This window comes from Falco cherrug, chromosome 5, assembly GCF_023634085.1.
Source record: "Falco cherrug isolate bFalChe1 chromosome 5, bFalChe1.pri, whole genome shotgun sequence".
Classification (NCBI taxonomy): domain Eukaryota; kingdom Metazoa; phylum Chordata; class Aves; order Falconiformes; family Falconidae; genus Falco; species Falco cherrug.
The window spans coordinates 48,094,304-48,121,101 of NC_073701.1; the positions used below are offsets into that span (position 1 = coordinate 48,094,304).

The window sequence follows — 26,798 nt, forward strand, 5'->3', positions numbered from 1 at the left end:
TCGAAAGCAGAGATTCCCTTCTGAACATGAGGGGAAGACATGCGATTGCCTGCTAAAGAGCAGTAGTGAGTCTAAGATCGATGTGAGGGTGCAGAACGAAGATCAATGTTTCCTCCTTGCTTCCAGCAGAGCACATCATCATTTAAGTTGAATTAGTTTGGAGAATCGCATCTGTGACATCCCCTGCATGTAAGAAGCTGAACAGAGCTGGAGTGTATAGCTAGTGCAGCTGGCATGTAGGAGTTATTGGGCGCTATTACATGTTTGCTGAAATTTGGATGTAGGAGTTTTATGGGACTGAACATGCTCAGTATAGAAGAAGGTCAGTGGAGCTGACAGCTTGCCCACTGCAGACAGAAGGTTTGGAGATGCTATTAACAACTCCAAAAAGCTCTAAGTATTTGGATGTGGCAATTTTCAGAGACTTCTAAGTAAACCCTACCTGAGTGCATTTTCAGGAAGACTGCTAAAGTATCTCCATGGACATGTGATCCATTTTCAGGAAGACTGCTGAAGTATCTCCATGGACATGTGATCCATTTGAGGGTGCATCCATCCCGCACCAAAGCATAAAAGTAACAGAGATCTGTACATAAATATTTCCTCGATCATTCTCAGAGAGGACATGTGGGAAATTCATGCCCAAATGATTAATATTTGATAAGCTTAAGCAGTAAAAATCAGAGGCCTGTAATAGAAAGAAATATTAAGTATAGCTTTACTGACAGCTCCGCTTACTACACCGTTTTGAAGCCTTCTCACTTCAGTGTGTAATCTGCATTTGTCTTCATGTAAGGACTCAACACAACAGTTTTTAATAAGGAATCTTATGCCAGTTTAAGCTAATAGAATTTTACATGTGCATGATAGTATGTTCTCAGATGGAAAGATTAAGTGAAGAGATTAAAATCCCTTCCCCATTCTTAAATTTCATTCATACTGAAATATTGGAGAGGAGAGGAGGAAAAAATCTTAGTTTAAAAAGATGAGGTCACATTGAGAAGTTACATTGAGTTGATAAATACTCTGTTCAAGGTCCATCATTAAACTCCCTGTTTTCTGATGTATTAGCATGAAATTATATATTAAATTTTATGGAAGAGTTCTGATAAGTCTTTGGGATATTAATATATTCTGAAAATTAGATATTTGATATATTTTAATCTGATGCAGCTAATATAAAAATCATTTGTTTTGTCAATGCTTCCTGGACTAGAATTCCACTTTTTGGTCCTTATCCTAGGTAAGACATTGTTTGCAAATTGTGCTTCTTGGGAGGGTGTTTGTAAAAGAAAATCTATCAAAGATGTTGCTAAGGTATTACAGTGCTGGTAAAAGCAGGCTGGTTGTCATAGCAACAGTTAAAAATAAACTGTGAAATTGTTTTGGCTTTTTTTTTCAGTCTACTGAAGAAAATTGAGCGGGAAACATGGAGGGAAAGTGGTGTTTCGTTAATCGCCACTGTGACTCGCCTCATGGAGAGGTTACTGGACTACAGGTGAGTGATTATCACAATTTGTAGGGCTGTCGTCTTTGAAATATTAGGAGTCAAATACAGTGATATTGCACAAACAGTGACTGCATGTGGACGCATCAACTGTACGTGCTCAGGATCTCTGGCAGCAGCTGCTTAATCAACAGGAAAATGAGACAAGCAGGCTGAAAACCAACGAAGTAGCCTCCTCATGGTATAAAAACCCAGTGACGTGCACAAGTTTCTTATCAAGGAAGATAGGAACCTTTGGCAGTCAGTGACTCAAATCTGTCTGAAGACACAGAGCTCAATACTAATCACTTGACAGTTGTTTTATAGAATATATAACATTCTTTTCACTATGTCAGTCATGCTTAGTTGTAGTGTTAGGCAACATAGCAAGTATGTATACAAAAATATGATTTCTGGGTGAGGAGCTCACATCTGACTGTATCGCGTGAACAAAGGAAAGAGAGAAATGAGAGACATACTCCCTTTCAGGAATGGAAGACTAAAAGGGGTTTTCTCAGCCAGTTGTGAATTCCATGTAGTAACTTCAGATTTCAGCTTAGTCCTTATTGCCATCAACTGTAGCGCTTTCTAGAGCTTAAGTATTAGATTTTTTTTCCCTGATACGATACAGACACTGTTGAGACCTGGCACTCCACTTTCTGTCGTCTCTGATAGTTTGACGGGAAAGCTGTTTCGTCCACAGACACTGAACTCTATTTCTAGAAGCCTGACAGTGCTATTGCTCTTCAGGGATCAGTTGAAATACAGCCTCCAGGGCTCTCAGTCTTTCAAAACAATTGTGGCTACTGATAGTTACAAGAGTATTTGGGTTGATGGCTTAGGTCATGTAGGCAAGAATGTTTTCAAGTTACGTTAAATTTCTTTTAGTGACTGCATGATGATGCCTGCCTGTTTGTTTTTGACTCCAGCATGGTATACTGGCTATTTCCCCTGTGCGATAATGAAACTGCATGGTTCCATTTTAACTTTTGGCTTGGGGGTCAGATCTGTTGCTTCCCCAAACAATAAATGATACTAATTATAAAAGTGCTACTGAGGAAAATTTGGACATCTTGCAGAGATCAGTGTCATTCTGTTTTTAGAGGAGGAATTAATGCTGTAATTCCATGACCACTTTAGATGTACACTGTCCATGAAGAAAGCAAACTCATCCCTGCTCATTCCGTCATTCACATCACCCTCTTCCTTGTGCCAACACACTTGTTTGCGCTGCACTGTGGTGATCTGGCTGACATGGGCTAAAACTAACCCAGCAAAAGATGCTGCCTAATCTGTATCTCTTCCCAAGGTTTGTGCAGGCAGAGGTGCAGGACTGGGAATGAGTGCCTGAGAGCAGGACTGCCTCTTCTGGCAGCTGTGCTGGCTTCTGCTGGCATGATTTGAGCACAAGGTATGAAGAAAACAAATGATCTCCAGCAGTCACCTAGAAAATCAATGACAGAGCCAGGAAAAACAAAAACAAAAACAAACTTTCTTGATGATTGAGGTATTCCATGTCCTAGAAAAGGAGGCATGAAATCCCTTACACACCTGGGTCAGCTGTTCACCCAAATACCTTTGGGTTGCATCATTTCAGTCAGCTTGCCAAGGCAAGTATGTCTTTCTGAGGTGTTCTTCACTATAAGAGGTTACACGTCATTGCTTTTGACTTTCTTTACTTTCCGTTCTAGGGACTGCATGAAAATGGGAGAAGTGGATGGCAAAAAGATTGGCTGCACTGTTAGCCTTTTGGTTTGTATAAAACTTTTTCTTTCCCTCTTTTGATTTCAGTTGAGCGTTTTCTAGTATGCAGCCACACATTTGAATAGGAGGTACCTTGCTTCTTGATGCAGTTTGAGTGGAAGCTGACAGAATAATATTGCACTTAGGATCACTGATACTATTTTTTTTCAGGGTGAAATTGATACAATGGGGAGTTTGTTTACCTTGGCATTTTATAGTTGGGCTCTGAGAGATCTCTAATACTGCTTTATTCAGTTTTCAGTCTCTTCCTACTGAATAAACGTCACAGAAGTATTTTTCAAGTTTAGTGGATCTCTGAGTTCATAGAAACAAGCCTTTCTTCCTTCCCTAAACCCAACAAAACTTACTTTTCTCCTGTTTCCTCTCTTCCCCAATAACTGACGCAAGTTGGTTCTTATGACATGTAATTTGGGATATCTTCTGAAGACTGCAGGCTATCTATTTTCTTCCAAATAGAAGAGCAAGAAATGCTGCCCAAGACCACCTCTTGTCTTGTTGTCATTACAACAAACAATGCAAATTCTTAGTATGAAAAAGATTTCATTTTTGCTGACAAGATGTGTTTTTGTTCTGGACCAGTTTCCACAGACAAGTTTGTTGACTTTCCTTAACCTTGGAAAGTTTCAGTTTTGGAAAGCTGTATTTTTAGCCAGAGGAAAAAAACAGAATAAGCTGACTTGTAATTTTGCATTTTTGATGTCAGCAAAACAATTTGGTATCACTTCTAAGTCACAGTTATACATGAGAGAATAAAGCATTTTTTCAGTAGGGAAGTAGCACTCTAAATAGGGATGATATTTACTATGTAGCCATAGAACAGCTGGCTTTCTGTCAGAATATCTGACATGATCTGAATTCTGTAAAGCACCTGGATTTTTTTCATCCTATCCCTAAAGATGTTTTGAACTATTATTAGCAAAGTTTTGCACAAAAAGAAAATTCAAATATTTTAAAAACACAAACCACCAGAATACTTTTTAATGGGATTTTTCAATTACTTGTACAGGCTAAGGTGGATTTCATATCCTAATAATTTTCAGGCAAATATTAATACTCTTTACACACCAGAGAAACAACAAATGCTCAATTTTGAAAAGGAAATCTCAGTTACAGAAGTAGCATACAAATTTTAAGACATTTACTTGCCCATATGACAGAGAACTGGTTGTCATCTCAAAAGCTGTTTCATGTAACAAGTAATTTGAGGAATGTATAATATTAAAATGATTTGAAGTCCAGAGGAGGAAGCAATATTTTATTTTTCAGCACTACTTTGAAGGTATTCTGACTTCCAAAGGTGGCAGGACTGGTTGGCACAAGAAAAAGAATTTTTACATTGTTTTGCCATAGAGGTATTTGCTGTTTCTCAAGAGAACAGAATTGTCCAAGTTAACCAAGTTATTAAATAAACTGGAATTATGCCACATCATGAAATCTCAGAAGGGGTATGCACCAGCAGCAATAACTTAGATGAAAGGAGAAGGTAGAAACTTTTTTCCTACTCTCCCCACCATCTGGTTCATCTGGAGTAGGTTTCACATTTGTAACGCTTGTTTGAAAAAGCTGGTTTGAGAGATGTCTAATGGAGTTAGAGTTAGTTCCTTATGCAAAAGAATCATCTAACTCCAGTTTGAAAGTTGACTTTCTGATGAAAGATCTGTCATCACTAAGCTGTACAGAAGCATTGAAAGTATGTTGAATAACTTTGGTAACTCACTGAGAAGTTTTTCGCAGGCATCCCTGGTCCTCATTAAGGTTTGATATTTAATTGTTATTTCAGGTGCTATTAATCTAGAATTATATCTTCTTTTTAGAAAGAGGATGTTTTCCTATGATGCTCAAAGCTGGCATATGCCATCATGCCATTTAGGTAGAACATGTCCACACGGCCTGTTTGAATGTTGTTTTCAAGCTGTTTTTTCTTAGGAAAAAAAAGCCTGTTAATTAGGGAAGTTTACTTTTTATATCATGTCCCCTTTGGAAGACTAAGTCGGTTATATTTTATATCTTGAAATAGTCTGTTGAAAAAACATGACTCCTTTATTAGCACAGTGTATTTCCTGAGCTGTGACTGGGTTGCCTTGGTGTGGTCTGCCTTGCATACCAGCTCAGCTGGACATTGCTGTAGTTGAGCTTCAGACAAGAACTAGCTGATCTGTATAGTTTAGACTCGTGACAAGTACTGGAGCCTTCAGCACTTAGGGGTAAGAACCAAGAAGTCTGGTACTGCAGTTCAGCGCCGTATTTTGTCCTAATCTTTATGCTTTATTGCTTGCAAATCTGTGTTGCAGATTATGCTTTTTCTCAGACAGGTAAATATAAACAAGCAAACAGATATTTTTTCATTTTCTCTTGTAAAGAGAAGCATCTGTTCCTGATCTACACCTTGTGGGAGAAAAAGAGAAATCTTTGGATTATAAAGGCAGATGGCAGCCTAAAGGCGGCATGTCATTACAGAGCTATTCATATGTAGTCATTTCCTCAAGTCAGTTAAAATACTTTCTCTTCAGGGTTTTTATTTTGTTTTTTTCATAATGTTCCTCCCACCTTTCTCTTTGATAATAACTCATTTTAGGAAACAGTAACAGAATAAGAATACTGTACAACAGGGGAAAAACTTTGGCCACTTGCTTAGATTTCAAAACAGTAAGAGATTTGAATAATGGAACAGAAATTGTCAATTCCTAATGAGGACCATTGCTAAATTCTTCTGTCCTATAAATTTTTATTAACCAAAGCAGATTATCCTGAACATTAAGGATGGGCTAGCAGGGGGGCTTTAGCTGCATGTCCATAGTGAGTATGGCAGTACTTGTGAATAGTGCTATTGGGTTCTGTTCCTCTTCCTGTAACTTCTTCATACTTTGTTTTAGGGCTTGCAAATAAATAATAATGTTTTGAACTAAGCGTTTTGATATTGCATTCCATATTTTATCCATGTAACAACAAATAGCAGTTATATGTCCAGGAATCTTTAGCCACTTCTAGAAATTTTGTCGTGGATATCACTTTAGAATGCAACTTTATGTATTTCAGTCATGCAGTGCAATATTTATGCATCTGTTGTCAGTTTCCAGCATTAGTGAGGGCTGAAGAAATCTCATTTTTCACTCAGGTTTATGCTGTTTACAATACTGAATAGTTCTTCTTAAAGCTACCAAAGTTCTTCTGGCATTTTGGTATGACAGAAGGGAGAGTAGACATACCAGGCAGCAAATATTTTATCAAGACATGAATATAAAAGTCAGATTTCTGTCAATATTTTGAAATCAACATACAGCTTTCAGCAAGATACTAAACGACCTAAGTAAAGATATATGGGTGCACTTTTTGGATGGATTAGTATTTATAAAGAAAGACCTGTCAGGCTTCACTTCTATCAGGTTCTTCCTCATGTTCTATGAGAGTTTAAGTAAAGTCACATTCAGGAGCATGTTAACTTGTCCATAGAAAATCTGCTATTCTATTTACTGTTTCTTACTGTATTACTGCAGCTTTTTGTAATGACTTTGTGCATGTGAATCATGTACATTTGGATCTATGCATGTGTTTTTAGAGCATTATGTTTGAAGTCTTTTGTTTGTAACCACTACCATATATATATAATTAACTACTACATTTCATTAAAAAATTCAATTTTATTGCAGAATTTTTACAAGACTGAACTGAACAAGGAAGAGATGTATATTCGCTATATTCATAAGCTCTATGACCTACATCTGAAAGCACAGAACTTCACAGGTAATTTAGTACAAACTAGAAAAAGATATTTAGGGCTGGTCTGTGATTTGTGGTCTTCTGCAAACCTGTAAGCTGTATCCTCAGTGTAGAACATACTGACCCAGGCAACAGCTGAGTTTCCTTGCCCAATTAAACTCTCTCAAAATACGGTTTTTTTTCAGCTCCACAACTCTGCTGTGCCATGTTGAATGTAAATGACTACTATTGGTAGACACTAGCAATAAATGTGTGATACAGTCATTCTTCACCCAAGAGGAGTAAAATTCAGAGGAAGTTTCTGCGAGTCCATTTGGTAGTATCTGAGCCTGTATACTTTTTTCTAATGCTGCTGGTTAGCTGTTTGTGATGTTTTGCACAGCTGTGTTTCAGAATCTAACTTTTAGGTTAAAAAAAAAGAAACAGACTCGTATTGCTTACTAACGATGAGACAGAGACCCTAAAACCTTTAACAAGTATAGCACTTTGCTGCTGTCTTTCTGAGTCTTGGCATATCACATTTGCAGTGCTGTTGTCCAGGATTTCTCACTGTGAATGTAGTGCCAGGGCTGGCCATTATCTTTTAAATGAAGAAATAAGAAGACAATATACATGGTTGTTTATACAACATAAAGTGCACTTCATTTGGGTAACTACATGCCGTCAATAATTGCTGGAGAAGATAAATGCAGTATCTCTTTAAATTAGCCAATCTTTGATTGTGAAAATATTTAAGTGACCTTATAATACCTCTGTCTTTTTCCCAGTGTTTGCAATTGCAACTGCATGTGTTCAAAATCACTCCAGAATATTTTCCTTCTCAAAAACAGATTAGTTCACTGCGGATCACTAGTAAACAGGCTACAGGTACCTACTGCCACAAGCAAATTTCCTTGTGCTTTTCTGCTATCCATAGGAAAGATCCTTTCTTTGAAATTTCCACAGTCATGGGTTTGAAGTGTAGACTAGCTAGGATATATTAAGGAGAGGTTTTAATTTCCTCATGTGACCTGGCAGTAGTGAGTCACAAGAGAGTTTTGATTATCAAGCAGCATCTTTGCCACAGCTGGCTTTTGTGCCAAACTGTTAATTTCCTGATTTTACATAACAGATGTTAGTAACTATTTAAGTAACGCTGAGCTCCCTTTGCAAATCAGCTGCTAATGTCTAATGTGTGTCCAGTTTACCATCAGCAGTGATATGAACCTAATTTTAAGTATTTTGCTATCCATTCTTATTTTAAACAGTATTTTGCTCAAAATTTATTTCCAGGACTTTGTTCTATTTCCTGTGTATTTATTATTAACATGTGTGATTTCTGCATTCTTCACCATAGTAGATTACAATACTTTGATTATTTTCTTTTTTCATTTATTTTATTTTATTTTTTTCCCATGACAGCCTTAAGGAAGGATTGTATCACACCCATGGCACTAGGATAGAGAGTCTTTCCACTATAAAACAGACCTATGTAGTCCATTGCCTTGCCTCATCAATTGATAGCAATACTCAGACCTTTTGTAAAACAGCTGATCTGTTCTGATCTACACGGGAGTAGAAAAAAAAGTTTGGTACTTCTTCAGCATTCATACACGTTGCACCATTAGCTCACGGACTGCAGTTTCATTCTAGGGATGAAACCAGCTTGCTCTTAAAATAATTTTTTTTTCTCTTTTGATAGTATGATTTACAGGACTGTTTCTAATAATTCTCTGGAAAAAAAAAAACCCACAAGTTCTTTTTAATACAAAACGTAGCTTCAAATCTTTCTTGACACCGCACTTAGTTACAGCTATAAATGTAACTCTTTTGAGGCACATAAATGCACCGTTTCCTCTTGTGTCCCCTCAGTCACCTGAGAAGTGTAATGAGTTTGTCTTTTTATCTATCTACCTTAGAAATGTTTAGGTTTTTTAATCTTTCCTGTATAAATTGAATTTCCCATATCATGAGTCAACCCTGTATATCTCTCCTTACTGTTTTGGTGCACAGCCAATAGTTACAGGCCTCTCTCAGAGGTACCGATATGTTGGTTGTTATGCTGGACACTGCCAGACACAGGATGCTGTGTAGAGGAACTCTTTGGATCTTTCATCCAGTATGGCCATGCTTATTTTAGAAACTTTCTATATATATATCTATCTATAAAAACTTAAAAAAATGGTATGGGAGACAAAAATATGTAAAAACTGAGGACTTGTAAGCCAAGTTAGAAAGGAAGGGTCATAGTGAGATATCCTGACATGTATTTATGCTCTGCTATCTTTTGCTTCCTTATTATTTTGAATGATTTGTTATCAACTTCATGGTTTTTTTTTTAAATTGGTATATAATTGTGTTGCATATTTCTAGTACCAAACCGCAGCATGAAACTGACAACAGTTGTTACCAGTCAAGCAGCCTGAGAGCTGGGTGATACCAGAATCCAGATTGTCTGTGCAACTTCAGCCCATTTCCCTTGCACGTGTATTGCAGTGCAGCATAGTTTTGCACCGTGCTTAGCATTTTACAACATTGGGATTCAAAGCACACTCTCCAACAAACATCTCCTGCAGTGACGTTTTTTTATCCACAGGTTCTTAATCTGGATGTGTAAGAGGAACACTGCTGTTAGAATGTAGAGTTTGATTTATGTCGCTTGTCTTATGGCAACTTATATGGCAGAGGCAGAAGTAGGATATGGTTCTTTGGGAGAAACTTAGCTTAGCATAAAAAGTACTTTAGTACTTCACAGTTATTTTCTGCCATTTGTACAACCTATGAAACCTGCAAGAAAGTAAGTCCAGTAGGTGACGTCTTTCTCCAGTGCAGTACACCTCCAGAGCATGGCCCATCTTTGTACTGACTCACTCATGCAAAGTGGTCCTGTGAGTGGAAGAACAGACTGGGAACACTAACTTGGAAAACAATAATGCATATGCACAGCTAGCCAAATTGAATTGTCATAACCAGTAGTAATTCTGGTGTTTTGTAATTGGCCAAAGTCTATCTTTGTATTAGAGACATTCATTTAATATCACTTTTAGTGTACTTTTTCTAAGGAATCCTTTAAATCAAAGTAAAAATAGTAATCATTTTTATATTCCCAGGCTATTACTGCCAACCATGATCTAAAGATTACTACACAGTTCTCTGACCAGAGAGCAACACTAGGTTTGACTCCTTCCCAAATGAAAAAGAAATAAAGAAATTATATTTTTAAAAAATATATTGTCTGTGTACTTCTAGATTACTTGTTAGGGTAAAGGCTCAGCTATGAGGGATTTATTTCTCAATGGCAAGAATGGAGTCTATTAAGCACACATCTGCCTCTCCATTTCCCTCCCAGCCCTCATCTCTTTTGGACTGTGTCCACGGTCCTATCTGTTGTCTTTCCTTTACCTCTACTGATGTTCCTCATGTTCTGGTCCTTGTTCCCTGTTCAGACAGCAGAGCCGTTAGGAGTTTCTTCTTAGCAGTAGGGAGAACTAGAGTTAAGCAGAAGTTGTTTCTTAATTTCTCTGTCCCCTTTGTATTGTCAGACTTCAGGAAAACTGTCCCAGTGATTCCACTTTAAATAGTGTGTGAAAATCGTAAGCTGAATTTATTATAGCTATAGATAGTAACTGTCCAAAATCAGCACTACCATCTGTCTTATACTTGAAATAAATCAGTTACGCGTTAAAAAGGTGCATCTCATCAAGAGCATTCACATTTCTGTGTACTTTGTTTGGCTGTTTTATTTGTTTGGTGTTCGTAAGTACCATGCTATAATTTGTCTTGTAGAGGCTGCCTACACGCTCCTGCTGTACGATGAGCTGTTGGAGTGGTCAGATCGGCCACTGAGGGAATTTCTCAACTACCCCATGCAAACAGAGTGGCAACGTAAAGAGTGTCTCCATCTGACCATCATTCAAAACTTTGACAGGGGAAAGGTAAAACGGTCCTATTTTACTGAGTGGATCTGGAAAGGATAGTTTATTAATTTTAGGACCTTACTTCGAGGGGTGCAGTCTTTTCTCATATAGAGGGGAACTGTTATTGCCTGATTAAGCAGTTACTTAGTGACACAGTGAATTTCTTTTAATCCTGTGTTTGTATCCTAGAAATCCCACAATTACATGTGAGAATAATTTGCACTTGTGTAGCAATTCCTTTTGTAATTGGCAAAGCACTTTAGAAAACGTCGTATAATTTCACCTCATTTTAAAGGTGGTGCAAATGAGCCATATAAAGCTAATGAAATTCACTTGGTGACCAAGTGAGGAAAAAAAATCAGGCGTCTGGATTATAAGGACTATGTTTACACCTTCTTAATTGTGTTCTCTCTTTTAGAGTAGCAATTGCAGAATCTCTAAAAGGGAATGGGTTTGAGGAATCACAGTTCATTGCCATAACTGAGAATGCTTATTTTGAATTAAGCAAGAGTAAATATCCTGTAGTCTAAAATTTCATATATATTTTCTGTGATTATTTGTCTGGCTGATAAGCAATTCATTGCCATTTTATGTAGCTAGTGTAATATCCATTGAAGCCTATTAAATGTAATCAAACTGATGTTGATCATCATTTGTTTCAAAAGATTCTGTAATCGGCTTATAGAGTTTAACTTATATGATGCAATAAAATATTTTCCAATATACGAAAATTGAGGATATGTAAAGAATAGAATTTTAAAATGTAAAAATCATACTGTATTGTATCAATCTCATATGTAGTATCAGAAGAGATGTTTATCAATATAATGACTTATATCTTGTGTAGTGATACTCCTGTAAGAATAATTTATTAAATAGGTCTCTAAATATAATTTCAATTCTTCAAAGAATTCATCAGTATTACTCAGTAGCTATCATCAGTGTGTCTAGTGGGCAATATGTTCTAATATTTTCAGTTACTGGAAGAATGACTTGGTATAGAAGTATAGAAAGAACAGACCACTAAAATCACAAAATGTCAAAGAGTTGCTTTGAAATTAACTGAACATCTTTTACTTGCTTGCAGTGTTGGGAAAATGGCATTATCTTATGCAGGAAAATTGCAGAACAGTATGAGAGCTACTATGACTACAGAAACCTCAGCAAGATGAGGGTAACGTACCTGAGTAACTTTTGTCAATCAGAGATCCAAATCTTCATAGTTTGGATTAAAAATATTACTTAGAAAATGAAATTTTCTATGGAACAGTCCTTAAGTTTGGTTTGCAAATTTTATTTTTTAGCTTGTGGGGTTTTTTCTACAGTAAAGAATTTTAAAAAAAGGGGAGTGAGCTTTTTGGAGAAAAATAGTAAAATAAATGATCTTGCAGTGTTTGTACCTGTAAAGCATCCCTTTTGTGTGCATGCTTGTTGCTACAAATTATTAAAATTATTACAGATTCACTTTCATTGGTTTCCTGTGGTTTAGCCAGGGAATGTCCTTTATACAGTCCTTCACTAGGAGCAGCAACGTATCTTTGTAGTTGTGATTGCGAGCATACAGCTTGCAATAAGCAACATACTCCTTTGTCATTTTTTTTATTTACTGCTTAAAAATATCATCTCTTTAATATCCTGTAGCCAAAATAAATCTTTCCTGGCACAGTCTTCCTGCTCTTTCATTTTTCTTGGAACTCTAAAGCATGGTTTCTTTCTTCATTCTTTCTGATACTGTATTTTAAAGGTTAATCAGTCTTCCCTTTTCTTACCCATTTCTGATGGATTCAATTTTATATTACAGCTTCCTTTTTGAATTTTCTGTGTGCCTAGGATGCTTGCTTCCAGGACTGACTGAATTATACTTAATCCAGAGCTGTTTAACAGCATTATGGAAAATTCTCAACACAGAGCTATGTGGTAGTACTCCCTGTGATCAGCTTATTCCATATATATTTAGATATCCCACTGACAGAATCCTATAAGCAAAAGCAAACTGACTATCATCATGTGAATAAAATAATTAGTTTATGCACATTTAATTAATTACACTTAATATGGTTTATGTTTGAATTGAGAAATACCCTTCTGCTATCTCTGTGCCATGTATGTTAATTCAAGACGGGAGGTGCAGGGATTTTTCATAGCACTATAACAAGGCAGCTGTTGGTATGGTATACACATTAAATAGCTGTCTGCATAGCTAAAATAGGGCTAATACTGGGGTTTTTTTTCACAGTGTTAAGAACTTAAGAACAGAGAATGCTTTGCTGAAATATCATCAGAAAAAGGGGGCTTCATTAAGATCACTCTGTGTCTGTTTTGAGTAAAATAAAAGCAGAATGTATTGATCAAAAATAATGTTCATTGCTACTGTGAGATTTTTAAAGGAACTCACATGTGACACTGAAGTCATTGGAATCTGATATGATTTGGACACAACTTTCTTTAATATGGAAATTGTACTTTGCTGACTAAACTGACAATATTACTGTCATGCGTTTGGATGATTAGCAGATTACTGGGTCATATGTTTCAGACTGCATTTCTGTTACTTCCATTTTTCATTAAAGATCTATGCATTTTGTCATTATTTTACCCCTTTAATATAGGTACTTCATATTTAAAAGCAGCTTTTTTACTTCTTGGAAATTTTCAGGTCATTAAGAAGTATAATTATTTAATCTGAATCATTCAGAGTCTTCATAGAATGGTTTGGGTTGGAAGGGACCTTAAAGATCATCTATTTCCAACCCCCCTGCCACAGACAGGGACACCTTCCACTTGACCAGGTTGCTCAAAGCCCCATCCAACCTGGCCTTGACTTCTCTATGCCCTTATCATTGCTTAGAGGTGCACTGCAATTCCAGTACTCCAGAGCAGTGTGCTGAAAGCCCCTCCCTTTTGTAATAGCTTAAGGTAAAAACATGTTTTCAAAAAAGACTAATTGCATTTCTTATCAATCTCACCCAGATGATGGAAGCATCTTTGTATGATAAAATTATGGATCAACAGCGTTTGGAGCCAGAATTTTTCAGAGTTGGATTCTATGGGAAAAAGTTCCCATTCTTCTTGAGAGTAAGTGATGCGAAAACAAACAGAATGGAGTAATTCTGGAATTAATTCATAATTTATTCATTCATAATCACTTTCTCTGTGTGAGAATTTGTTCATACCACGTGCAAGTTCTTAGCCTATGAGAAACAAGGAAATCTTTGTGGTAATTAATGAAATATCCTCATGTTTTCAGGGTTAAGAAAAGGTTGTGTCTAGTGAAAGGACAAATGCTAGGCTTCCAGACTCCAACACAAACTCAATATTCATGTTTATGTTGGAAACCATGCACCTGTACTTTTCCACACACCGGCATCTTTTCATGGTAGTTGGTTCCTTTATCCTGTTCTGTTTCTGCTGGTGGCCGCTCAGAAGGCGGCTGTCAGGAGAGTTATCCCTTGGTAGTGGGACAATCAGTAATTTAGCATTTAAGTAATTACGTTCCCAAGTTCCATTTTTTAAAAAAATTAGTTAAAATTCAACATGCTGACTTTCATTAATTATCAATAGACTAAAGCTGACAAGATATTTAAAGTTACTCTTGAACGTTTATCTTGGATTCTGAAGTTACCGAAGTGCCCTCAAAATTGTTAGTTATGTTTACACTGTTTCCCTCTTTCACAGTCTGCAGTGGTTTAGCCGCATTGACTGTCACATTGGGAAGAGAACAAAATCCATCTTATTCGTGGAGCTGCTGCAATTGTAATGCAAGCTCCTCTTCCTGTGGTAATTCAAATAAGTGACAAAGGAACTTCCTCTGTATGGTGGAGGCCTAAAAAGCCTGAATTTTCTTGCCTTTGTGGTGGGGAAAATGACAAATTCCAAATGGTAAATACAGCATGAAGTTCTCCCCTTTAAAAGAGATGAACAAAAAGTCTTCAGGGCACATAGGTTTTCGTATTGCCTAGTAGTCATCTGAATATAACATCTGTGTAAACCAATTTGAAAATGTTAATTAGAAAGAATTTTAATGTTTAGATTACTGAATGTTAACTGATGAAGTGAAAGTACTGAAAAGTTACACAATAGTGCAGTACTTTCGGACCTGTAGGTCTTTCAACTGCTTATGCATCTGCCCAGGAAGTATTTATGCATTTTCCAAGTTAAATGTACATTGCACAGTTTTATACATGCAGCAGCAATAAGGAACACCTCAAAACTTACTATATTGGATTTATTTTTTTATGGCAAAGCAGTTTGTAAGTCTGGCTGTGTTAGCTATAGAAGGAATAAAGAGTAAAGCTTTCACGTTTTCATTTGTGGTTGCACAATGACATTATTGCAGTTGATTTCTTAAAGCAATTCCTATGAAATTCCAGGCTCTCAGAATTCAATGCTTACTGTGTCTGTTGTCAAGATATTATGAGGAAAACAGCTGTTTCTATCTAAACCTGCTTCAAAAGGAATACAGTAGTAATGACTTTTTAGAATTCTCTAATGTAGCCTTTAAGAGGAAACTCATTTAAGAGTGTTTTAGGAAAATGGTTACGGTATTTCCTTCTTTTAAATATGTATGCAAGCAGAATCAAACCAAAAAGTGCTGTCCACTGCTACAGGAAGCCCTCAGCACCACCACAGTCAGTGACCAGTTTCAACAGCTATTCCAATTCCAGGCATCTCATGTTGCATGTAGGATGTGTGTTCTATCTGTGTTCATGTTGCACAATCTCAGGAAAATAATGGTGCAACTTCACAGTGCGCATCCAGGTAAAAGAAATTATGTTGGAGCCAGGAGTATTCTTTTACTTCATATTGCAAAAACTGGATATTTTTAATTTACCAAGCTGATAATTGATAAACATTTAGAGGAAAAGGCAAATCAAATGCATTCTACCATTTCCTTTTGCATTTTCTTCAGAATGATAAAACTTCAGAGCAAAGTTTCCTAGTTCCTTATGGGAAGGACTTTCAGCCCATTTCATTGTCTTAACCGTCTGTTGCATTATATTTTTGTTATATATTTTATACAATATGATATATTATGTTAGTTACATACTTTAATCCAATAAGAACAGTTTTTCCTTTCAGACTTTTATTAAACTTTAAGTATAACAATTGAAATTTTCCAGACTTTTGAATAAAACATACTTTATATGGTAAATTTTCCTTCTTCTAACCTGTTCTTTCTAGATTTCTTATTTTCATTCTTGCTTTTTGTTTCTTTTTTTTTTTTCCCTTCTTAAAATGATGTAAAAATTGCCCAGAAAGTCTATATTCAAGAGCTTGTGTTTGGATCTATTTAACGATACCCAATTATTTTCACATAACTTGCTCTTGGTTTTTTTTCCTCATTCTGCTCAGAATAAGGAATTCGTTTGCCGAGGACATGACTATGAAAGGCTGGAGGCCTTCCAGCAGCGCATGTTGAATGAGTTCCCACATGCCATTGCTATGCAACATGCTAATCAGCCAGATGAGACCATCTTTCAGGCAGAAGCACAGTGTATCCACATAATCGCAAACCCATACGCTGCAGTTACGTTTTTCATGCTTTTAAAAAATGTAGGTACACCAATAGCCAATTTCAGTCACAATGTGCCTCTACTGAAATAAATGGTAGGTGAGAATTCCCCTGCAATTTGTCCTATTCACTCTGTTATGTTTAGAATTCTTTTGTGTAATTGTTGGTTCTATTTAAAAATTCCTTGACAAGTTATTAAGATTCTTACTTTAGCCAAAAGTACTTCTAAAACTATCGCTGCTGTGATAATGGTGTACCGGTTCAAGTTACAGTCATTCAGGTTCTTACAATACAACATAATGCTAGCATGGCGTGACATATCAAGTGTAACAATACATTTAATTAAATCCCTTTACTCTATGTACTAGTCCATTGTAAATAGCTCTATTTGAAAAAGAAATATGAAATTTTCAACAAAACAGTACAAAGAAATACCAAAACATGAAAAATCTCTCAGGTTCCTTTCCCAAGCCAAGTCTAGAAGCATTTCATGATGCACACTTTTTAAAGAGTTTTTCTTCTGTCATGCTTCGGGAGTCAATATGCTTTGCTAATCTGAATGAGGTAGGATAGCCTTAACTATATACACATAGATTTGCAGATTTATGCAGTGACACCAATTCCAGAAAACCAAGAAGTCCTGCAGAGAGATGGCATTCCTGATAACATCAAGAGCTTTTACAAAGTAAATCACATCTGGCGATTCCGATATGACAGGCCATTTCACAAAGGGACCAAGGACAAGGAAAATGAATTCAAGGTAAACTACTATGCCCCTTTGCCAAGCTACTGAACCTGTAGATTTTTTTGTGACATCAATGATAGTTGTGTTACTGAAACATCATCTATAGTTGTATTATTCAACCAAGTGTAGTATAATAAATATTCTAGAGGACGTGGCAGCTCCAGCTTGACTTATTTTAAATAAAGTAATATGAAAAATATATGGGTGATGGGAGGGTCTTGTTGTATATCAGAATAGGGGAGAAAAACAAGTACTTATTTGTTTTTGCATTGGTGATATATAGAAGGCAGAATTGGAGACAGCAGAGCAGCCTCCAGAGACATTTGTAAGGTAGAAGAGAAAACTTTGAGTAATCTGAGGTATGTTTAGGACTGACAAAAGTTATCTCTCCCCAGAGCAAGGGAGAGACAGTTTTGACTAAACTACAGCATAATGTTCTGTTCCTGTGATATCAAGACTAAAAACTGCCTCTGAACTTGGAGATTGTCTCAGGGAAGAACAGTAGTTCCTTCCCTAATATGTAAATGAACACTGTTCCTCCTAATAAAAATGTCACATGGAAAATTCATCTTATATTTTTCTGGAGCAATTTGAATTCTGACCCACTAAAAACACATCCTGACACAGAATATGTTCTGGTATTCAGACACACAAACAGAATCATCCCAAATAATTTCGTTATAAAGTTAGAGAAAATAACTTTAAGGGCAATAAATTAACTAAATTAAGTCACTATTATCTTCTAATTAAAGCTTAGGGCTTTATTTTAATTGTACACCTTATATATTTTGTGTTAGCATTATCTTTTGTGTTGATTTGTCATTTTAAAAACCTCTTGCACAAAGTGTTTAACAGTAGTACATTTGAGTATCCCATCAGCCATACCTTGGAATCTCACATAAGATTTCATAGAGGAGTTGTTCTGGTTCTGAACGCTCCCTCTTCTCACGTTATCTGGGATAGGAAACGTTAAAGTGCTAAGTCAGTTGTGAGTGACTTTTGGAGATTAGGGGACATCACAGAGTACAGAATAATACCATGTTTAGGGATGAAGAATCAGCAGAAATTACTGCTTAGTATTAGGTCCTAGAAAGCAAGGAGAAAAGTGAATGTCAAAGGCTTCTGGGATAGACATTTCAGTAGAAATTTGGATGTTAATTTTATGTATATTGTTACTTAAATGAAGGATTATTAAAGAAAACTGAGAATTATTAAGAAAATTATAGAGGCAAATTGGGGAAATAATCTGGGTTTATGTATTGCAGAGTCTATGGGTGGAAAGAACCACACTGATCTTGGTGCAGAGCTTACCTGGAATATCTCGTTGGTTTGAAGTGGAAAAACGTGAAGTAGTGAGTATGATACAGATGACAATACATATTGTGGGTTGGTTTACTTCCTTAATCATATGTTATTTGATGAACTAATTTAAGATTTATTAACCATATCTCATTTCCTTGAGCCATGTTTCAAGTTGGCTACAACAAAATTATTTGCAAAGTATTTTGAGTTGTCTGGTTTCTCTTATCTTGAAAAGTATTAAGAACCACCCATATGATTCATTTAAACAGTTGAGGAAAACAGAAGTTGAGAACAATAACGGGCTGCCAAACACAACATCTAATGTCAGCAAATTACTTTCTTAAAACTCAGCATGATGAAATATTTTATACTTAGAATATCTATAGCTTAACTTATCTTTCAGTATTCTTGAAAAGCACGCATTCTCCAAGTTCCTGTAACACAGCAAACTCCATGTGGGTATATCTCTGTGTCTGCCTAGACCTCTGTTGAAGTTCCCACTTCTCAGCATGGGTAGGGAAGCGTGCCTACACAGAACCCATAGGAACAGTGTCTAATGCAGCAGTACTGCTGACGCATCGTAATTTCTTCTCCTTTTTTGTTATATTTCTTAGAAAATCCTTAAAGACATTTCAAATGTATTCGGAGGAGAGCTTCTATAAAGATCTCTAAATAACTGGTCAGTTGTTGAGCACAGGAGTATAACATCTGTAACTACTTTCTTTCCTGTCAACGCCAGACTTGCAATGGTCCCATTAAATATAGGGTTCCCATTGTGCAACTGATTTTTTCTAAAACTTTGTTGTGTTTTTCTTTTAAAATAGCAACAAAATGTCATTTGTTCACCATCCTGATATTCCCCTGTAGAAAACTAAAAAAGGAATTTAGCAAAAATTAAAATTGTGTGCAACAGGAGAAATTTTTAGTTGACTCCTACTGAGTCCTTACTAGGTTAATATGACCCTAATATGAAGATTCTCAGTTTACTATCATGTTACCATTATAGTCAATGTTTCTAAAAGTTAACTGTAAAATTTTTTCCTAGACACATACTAGATCATGGCTGAGGTTTGTACTCATAAGTTTTGGTAAATTATAGCAACTGCAGGTCTGTACTCTTGATATTGCTTAGCTTTTTGCTTTTCCTGCAGATCACGCTACCTGTGAGAAAAGCTTCCTCACCCTCTAGAAGGGATAGGCACACCCCGCTCAAGGACTACCCTTGATTATCATCTTATCTCAAAGCTTACATTCAAACCCCTCATCCATAATATCTAGTTGTTGACTTCACTTTGGGTGAGGGAAGTAACTTGCTGGAACTGAAGCTCTGCTCTGTGCCCTTAAGCATGGTGTGAAGCTCTCCCTCACCTCAAGCCCAGTTTAGGTAGTTACCAAGGACAGTTTAGCCCTGAATTCCAAAAGTTCTACCACAGGCTGAAGTGTGTAGGTGCTTTGCAGCAAGGGCTGCGTAACTTCTCAAGGTAAGATAATGAACCTACAAGAGGGGCACAGTCGTTTATTTTGGTCCTTGATTATGTGATAAAATTAACTCTCTGCGCTCAGAGTGTACACTCAAGAGAGTGTAGCCCAGGTGAGAAGAACTTTCTCTGCCCCAATACTCTAGGAAATAGAATAACATTGGGTTTTTTTAAGAAATAAAAAAATACATTTAATATGTATTAATATTAATATGTTTCATCTTTCAACTAGATTAAGTATGTTTGCAATGTTCCTCACTCCCCTTTCAGGTGGAAATGAGTCCCCTTGAGAATGCTATTGAAGTCTTAGAAAATAAGAACCAGCAACTGAGAACACTGATTAGTCAGTGTCAAACTCGACAGATGCAAAATATTAACCCTCTCACGATGTGTCTGAATGGGGTCATTGATGCAGCAGTTAATGGTGGAGTTGCTAGATACCAAGAGGTAAGCAATTTATTTTCTGTTTATTAAAAATTTGTCATAAGACAGTTTTTTATTGATTTCTTTCTCTTACTATTGTAGATCCTCTGTATGAATTGAGGACAGAAAGTACTATATCAATAATAGTTTTAATTATACCTATATCTCAGTTTTGGTTGAGGTGATGTTAAATATGTACAGCTTTATTGAAACAACGGTCTTGTTGCAGATAGTACCATGAAATTTGAGTCATGAGTTTGTTCACAATTACCTTGCATTCTTGCATGGTTGGTTTGGGTATTTTTAATGAAATAGTTAATTGTAACTATGTTATTATAATGTATTTCTTTCCTCTGTCTTTCTAGGTCATGAGCTACTTCTAGCCAACCAGCAAATTTACTTTTGTATACTGAAATTCTGATTTTAAGATATAGATACATAGATCTATAGATATGTAAAAAATTATTTTCTTGAAGAATCATATTTTTCTAGATCCTACTTCTTTCTTTTCTCGAAGTTTTTAAGGAAAGCTACTTTCTGGAAAAATCTCGTAAGAAATAATACATATAATTAAGAAATGTCTAATGCTGCATTTGTTCTGAAAAGTTGTTCCTCGTATTATCATCTCTGAATCATCTTAGGACAACCTTAAATGTTTGGGATGCTGTATTTCCACAAAGTTCTGTGGAATTTCAAAATGGCAGTAAAAACAAAGGAAGGCTATTTCTTTTACAGCCCAGCTTGATCTTCCTCTTTCTCCTAATGGTCTTATGAAATACTTGAGTCTGCTGGTTGTTCCTTTTCCATTGAAAATGTCAAGTTGAATATTCTGTCCACTTGTCTCAAAGGCTGCAATATTCAGTGTTCGCTCAACAGCGTTGTATTTGGTAAAACTGAATCTAAACTACAAGAAATTGAGTCCACTACCGCGTTAGGATCTGTCATCAAAACTGCAACATTATGAAAATTGTGGGACTTAAGCAAAGCAGTATCATGTTTGATGTTTCCCAGCTGCCTTTTAAACAACAACAACAAAACTGCTTAGCACGATAAAGTGCCACAAAGGGAGTCCGTTGAGAAATACAGTCATGTCAGAACTATGTCTGGTTTGAATTAGCAATTTCAGAGCTAGCTCTGTGTCTCTGCATAGCTTTCCATTCTTCATGAGCATATTAAAGATTCTCGCTTGCTCCTTTCTTATTGTTCTTAGCTACAGTTCTTGATCTCCTAGACAGTCTTCATGTTTCAATTCCCTTCTGTCCTCTCCCTCTCTCTCTTGCTACCTAAAATAGTGCTTTTCACTAATTTGTGTTAGAAACACCAAAAATTTCACCCTCATTCTCTTTGCATGTCCCTTTTTCAGTCTTTATATATAGTCTTTCTGCTGTTTTGCCACTTCCTATCTTCTGCCTTCTTTCTTTTCTTCTCTATAAATGCTTTTCTCTGCGTGTTTCACTTGCTTTTGCCTTCTGCCCTGTACAAAGCTTAAAACTCAGTCTTGGGGTAAGCATGGCCGTGTCTTTACAGGTATCCTTCTTCCCTTCAGGCAACTCCCAAGGTTTAAGAAATGTTAAGACCCAGCAAATAACATCCTTTGGCCAGCTGATGCCTTCCTTGATTCTGCTTCCTTTTTTCCTCTCTTTATTTCTTCTGCTCCCCCTCCCTCCTTGTTTTTTCCCCTTCTTTTTTTCCCCAAGCAGCTGTTCTAAATTATTTGGCACTTTGGCTGGTATTGCAGGTGTTAAAGCTATGTTTTCACTGATTTCAGTGCAGGAACAGATTCCAGGAAAATCTACAGAAGTAATAGTCATCATGCAGCATCTTCACGTGTGCTAAAAAATGGCTATAAACTGAACCACTGATTTTTTTAAAAGTCTTCCAGACACTGCTGGAAAGACATGAAGAGTGTATTTTGTGTCCACTAACACCTCTCAAACTGCAACTATAACTTACATTTCTTTTAGTTCCTTTACATGTGTTGGAAGAGTAGAGGCACTTTCACGACTAATTATTGGAAACTACCAGTCCAGTTCCAGTAACTTCACTGGATTTAGTCAGATATCTTTTTTTTTTTTTTTTTTTTTTTTCCTAAAATACTTGTGATTCTGTTTGAAGTTACATTGTTATTACATCTCTGACTTGTATTACAGATCTGTATAAGTCTCAGCCCAAAACCATTGGGACACCACCTGCTTGATACTGAAAGAACGTTAAGCTTGTAGCTTGAGGGGGAAAAAACATAAGCTAGAAGAAGTTTGGGATTTGGGATTTTAGCAAGTATCAGAGGGCTCCTTTGAACAATTTAAACATGGATTCTTATAATTATGCTTATCTGTGGTGAAAGCACCATGTGAAATAAATGTTCTTCATTACAGTATCAGCATTTTCTAGATAGGTCTCAGCACTTCCTTGTTGTGGGTTGTCACATCATGAAATTTTGGAACTGAATCAGAGGAGTCTGCCTATCTCCAGCTCTTCTGCTCTCCATATTTACAAATTATTCTGCATAGCAAAGATTTTAACAGCTAAAGCTAAATGGAGAACCTTGTAAGAAATATAGGAGGGAAATGCTAAGACAAGTGCCAAAGGAAAACACAGCACAGAGCAGCCACTATTACTCTTTCAACTCCATGAACAGAAAACCATGTGTATGTATAGGTATGTGTACAGACACTTTTTGTGACAAATGCATTTTTGAGAAGGTCTAGAAATCTTTCAGATGAGCAGCTGGGCATTTTCTTTAAAGAATATTGTCAAGAATTCCTGTAAACACAATATAATCCCCTTTCAGGGTAGGACATGTTAAGAAAAATGGAATCGTGAACAAACAGTTCTATGTCCAGGCCATTGCTGGTGGGTAAAATGACTCTGGGGTACTATAGCTGACTGGAGCATTGGAGATGCGGTGGAAACTCATGTAAGCTTATGAACAGACCTGGATGTTGGTCAGATGCTCCTGAAGTGAGAAGTAATAACTTTTTGATGTCAATGTCGCTGTGAGTTCTTCAAAACTGTATTTATATTATATGAAGAGTGAATAAGAAAATGTCATAGCTCCGATACATATAATAGCATACAATTCCACACTGTTCTTAAGACGTCTTTATATTTAATGAGTAATGAAACTCCTAGTATGAAAAGAGAGCAAACCCCAACTCTAATTATTTAGAAGTCTTATCTCTCCCCCATGAATTGTGACATATTTAGTTTAGGTGACCTGCGTGTGGTTTCAGCTCTGATTTGCAGGTTTTCACATTTGATCCAGGATCTGTCTTGGATATTGAACAACTAGTAAATTCCACTCAAGAGTAGCTCCACTTTATTTGTCCATGAATTCATATGTGAATAATTAATTATTTAGCATTTATTATCCTCTGTTGCTGTGGAAAGGAGCTTTTGTTTTGCAAATATCATCTAGAAAGTTATTTTTAAAAATCAGTTATGTGTTTTTAGTCACTTGTATGTTACTTTGTGATTTTATTTTGCCTAGGCATTCTTTGTCAAAGAATACATCTCAAACCATCCAGAGGATGGAGAGAAGATCACGCGCCTGAGAGAGCTGATGCTTGAGCAGGTAAAGTGGGAAAAAGACAGACTGGGTGGCCTGCTTAGCTGTTCTAGCAAAAAGACTGGTGGTCTTCAGTATTTTCTGAATCAGATACCAAGTAGACAGTAACTTCATATACAGGCAGGTTTCTGGGTAATGTTAGTATATTTTTGCTAGTCCTTTTCATCATCATCTTAATCACATCAGACTATTCTAAGTTAAAGTTTGAATGAGAGGCAAATCTTTGTGTTGTCATGCTTGTATGTATTTGCACAACAAACGTGTATTATTTTACCATTACTGCAGAATAAACATAATCTCATTGAAATGTTTGATGGCTTTAGCAAATACTTCTGTGATGTATTTTAACAATACTACAGAACAAACATTTTCACAAAAAGGTTTCGCATAAGAGCAAAAAACCACAAAGGATCTTATTACAGTGGAAGATATCTAATAATAATTGCCATATAGGTAAGCAGTAAAATAAACACCAAGTGATTAAACAGGTGAGTATTCTGTGCATTGTATGACTTTTGTATTATTTCTTCATTTATTTATAAACCAACAACCTATTAGCCTCAAATATGAGGTTGTCTCCATTTGCAGATGCTGAAAAAAAAAAAATTCATCAAATTGTCTTACCAAGTATTTCAGCTTTCTTAACTGGCATTTACCTATCTTTGTTCTATGCAGCATGTTGAAATTTCAAACTTTATTGCCAGCTTGGGATAAAGAGGTCAGAGTATTGGAATTTGGCAAGATGGAAATTTCATTTTTCGTCATTATGGTATCATTTGGTCAGATCAGCTGAAGGACAGATTCTCAGGCAGTATTAAGTAGAATGGGTTCACTGAGCTCACTTTTAATTTCATATAGTAATTTAGATTGCAGTTCTGGTTTTTCAAGCGATAGTTAATCTCACTAACTGTTACAATTTAAAGCTGGAATTAATAACTTATTATGACAAAAACATGAATTCCAAGCAATAGCAGTTAAACCCTGTCTGGCACCAGCTGATGATTTAACAGAAACCATGGAGCGTTCAGAAGGGCCGGGATGGCTGTATGCGCAGATGGATGTGCTGCAGTCCTGACCTCAGGTCAGTGATGCTGTGCAGCTGTGTGCCCATTCGCAAGCTGCCTGAAAACATCAGCTAGTAGCTCTCATCCAAAGATATTACAGCATAGTGTAGCTATTTTGTTCTTAAATTTGAGTTTATCTGATTCCTCATGTAACCAGTTCAGTATTTTACGTGCCTGTGACCAAATTTGAGCAAGATCAGAGTGTTAGCAATGTTATTCTGAAGCCTGTCATGCCTTGCATCAAGAATATGCATAAAGTCACCACTTAGGCCTCTGGGGAGTTCAAACAGGATAGGGAACCATGGACTTAATTAAAAATATATTACAGGGTCTCTGGTGATTTGGCCATTGCTGCTGTTTTCATGCTTTTTGTAACTGCTCTTGTTGAAAACAGCTGTTATTTAGGGTTTAGAACTGCTCTTTTGTAAAGTTTCCATTGAGCCAGATTTTTCACTGTGTTATCCATAGTGGGTTTTATATTAGAGTTGAATTTGCGTAGGCCGGATCTTTGGGAAAGTTGAATAGTAAAATGGCAAGAGTCATAAAACCTCTTGTGTATTGGTTTTGGCCTTAGGTGTTGTTTGATTACAGGTCTGTCAGGGACTTATATACTTGTTTTTAATACAACGTGCATTTTTTTTTTCTTTTATTAATATTCTAATTGATGATGAAAGTGTGAAGAAAATGGATCAAAATTATATTTCCCCCCACTTTCCTGCTGTCTTTTCTGCAGGCCCAGATTCTAGAATTTGGCTTGGCGGTGCACGAGAAGGTGGTGCCACAGGACATGAGGCCGTTGCACAAAAAGCTGGTGGATCAGTTCTTTGTGATGAAGTCAAGCTTGGGAATACAGGTATGTAGCAGCTGCATGGATAAACCGGGAGACTGCTCAGCTACAGTAAGGGTTGTTTCATTTTCCTGGCAACAGATAGTGACATCTTTTGGTTGGTTGGCCACATTACAGCTTGTAGCATTCTTAACACTACCAGAAGACAAAGTTAATAAAGTTTCTATACAGTGCAGAGAAAAATAGTTATGTTTTACTAAGGGGAAAGTGTTACCAGTGAAAATCTAAAATATTTTTCTTAGCAATGATGAAGCTGATCCAAAATGCAGATGTAACTGTTCAAATTACTGTCTGTATCTTACAAAATGCTTAATGATACTGTGTTGATTTTAATTAATCTTCTTTTAATAACTTGCCAGGAATTTTCTGCCTGTGTACAAGCTAGCCCTGTTCATTTCCCAAATGGAAGTCCTCGTGTATGCCGAAATTCCATACCTGTTTCTATGAGCCCTGATGCTGCCAGGGTAATACCACGACGCAGGCAAGTTAAAATACTAGAACTTGCAGAAGATGACTCATAAAATACTGTTATTGTGTGTATGCTTCCTCATACGGTCCTCTTGAAGTATCTTCAGTCATGAATAGCTGATATATATGTTCTCTATCTCTCTCTCAATAAATAAATCCAAATTAAACTGTGGAGATCACTAAATGTGCTGTTTTCTCATGAAAAATTATGATTTGCAACTAGTTAACCATTTTGTGTTTCATTATTCTTGTAATAGTCCCTTGAGTTACCCAGCTGTCAATCGGTATTCATCCTCATCACTGTCATCCCAAGCTTCTGCTGAAGTCAGCAATATCACTGGGCAGTCAGAAAGCTCTGATGAAGTTTTTAACATGCAGGTACAAATTACTGTAATTCTTCAAACTAAACAGAATCTTTCTTACAAGGCTATTTACTAAATTAATGCTTCTGTTATTTCGTTCAGAAATCTCAAAGTTATTGCTGATACTATTTTTAAAAGAGAAATCTTTAAATGGGCTGTTAACCTT

The 26,798-nt window shown here is 36.4% G+C and overlaps 1 protein-coding gene across 4 annotated transcripts in view; it reads left to right on the forward strand.

Moving 5' to 3' along the window:
• DOCK4 (dedicator of cytokinesis 4) overlaps positions 1-26,798 on the forward strand; it is a 257,352-nt gene that overhangs the window by 216,206 nt on the left and 14,348 nt on the right. For 2 of the 4 annotated variants that reach the window (XM_055710583.1, XM_055710581.1), the window contains exons 33-47: positions 1,217-1,243; positions 1,403-1,498; positions 3,178-3,238; positions 6,898-6,991; positions 10,733-10,881; positions 11,951-12,037; positions 13,834-13,938; positions 16,216-16,357; positions 16,969-17,135; positions 18,386-18,472; positions 20,171-20,347; positions 23,814-23,897; positions 25,689-25,808; positions 26,162-26,283; positions 26,528-26,648. In XM_055710583.1, the coding sequence (XP_055566558.1) occupies positions 1,217-1,243; positions 1,403-1,498; positions 3,178-3,238; positions 6,898-6,991; positions 10,733-10,881; positions 11,951-12,037; positions 13,834-13,938; positions 16,216-16,357; positions 16,969-17,135; positions 18,386-18,472; positions 20,171-20,347; positions 23,814-23,897; positions 25,689-25,808; positions 26,162-26,283; positions 26,528-26,648 (1,639 nt within the window). The remainder of the gene's footprint in view (positions 1-1,216; positions 1,244-1,402; positions 1,499-3,177; positions 3,239-6,897; positions 6,992-10,732; positions 10,882-11,950; positions 12,038-13,833; positions 13,939-16,215; positions 16,358-16,968; positions 17,136-18,385; positions 18,473-20,170; positions 20,348-23,813; positions 23,898-25,688; positions 25,809-26,161; positions 26,284-26,527; positions 26,649-26,798) is intronic. The other 2 variants (XM_055710582.1, XM_055710584.1) reach the window with 1 other exon arrangement.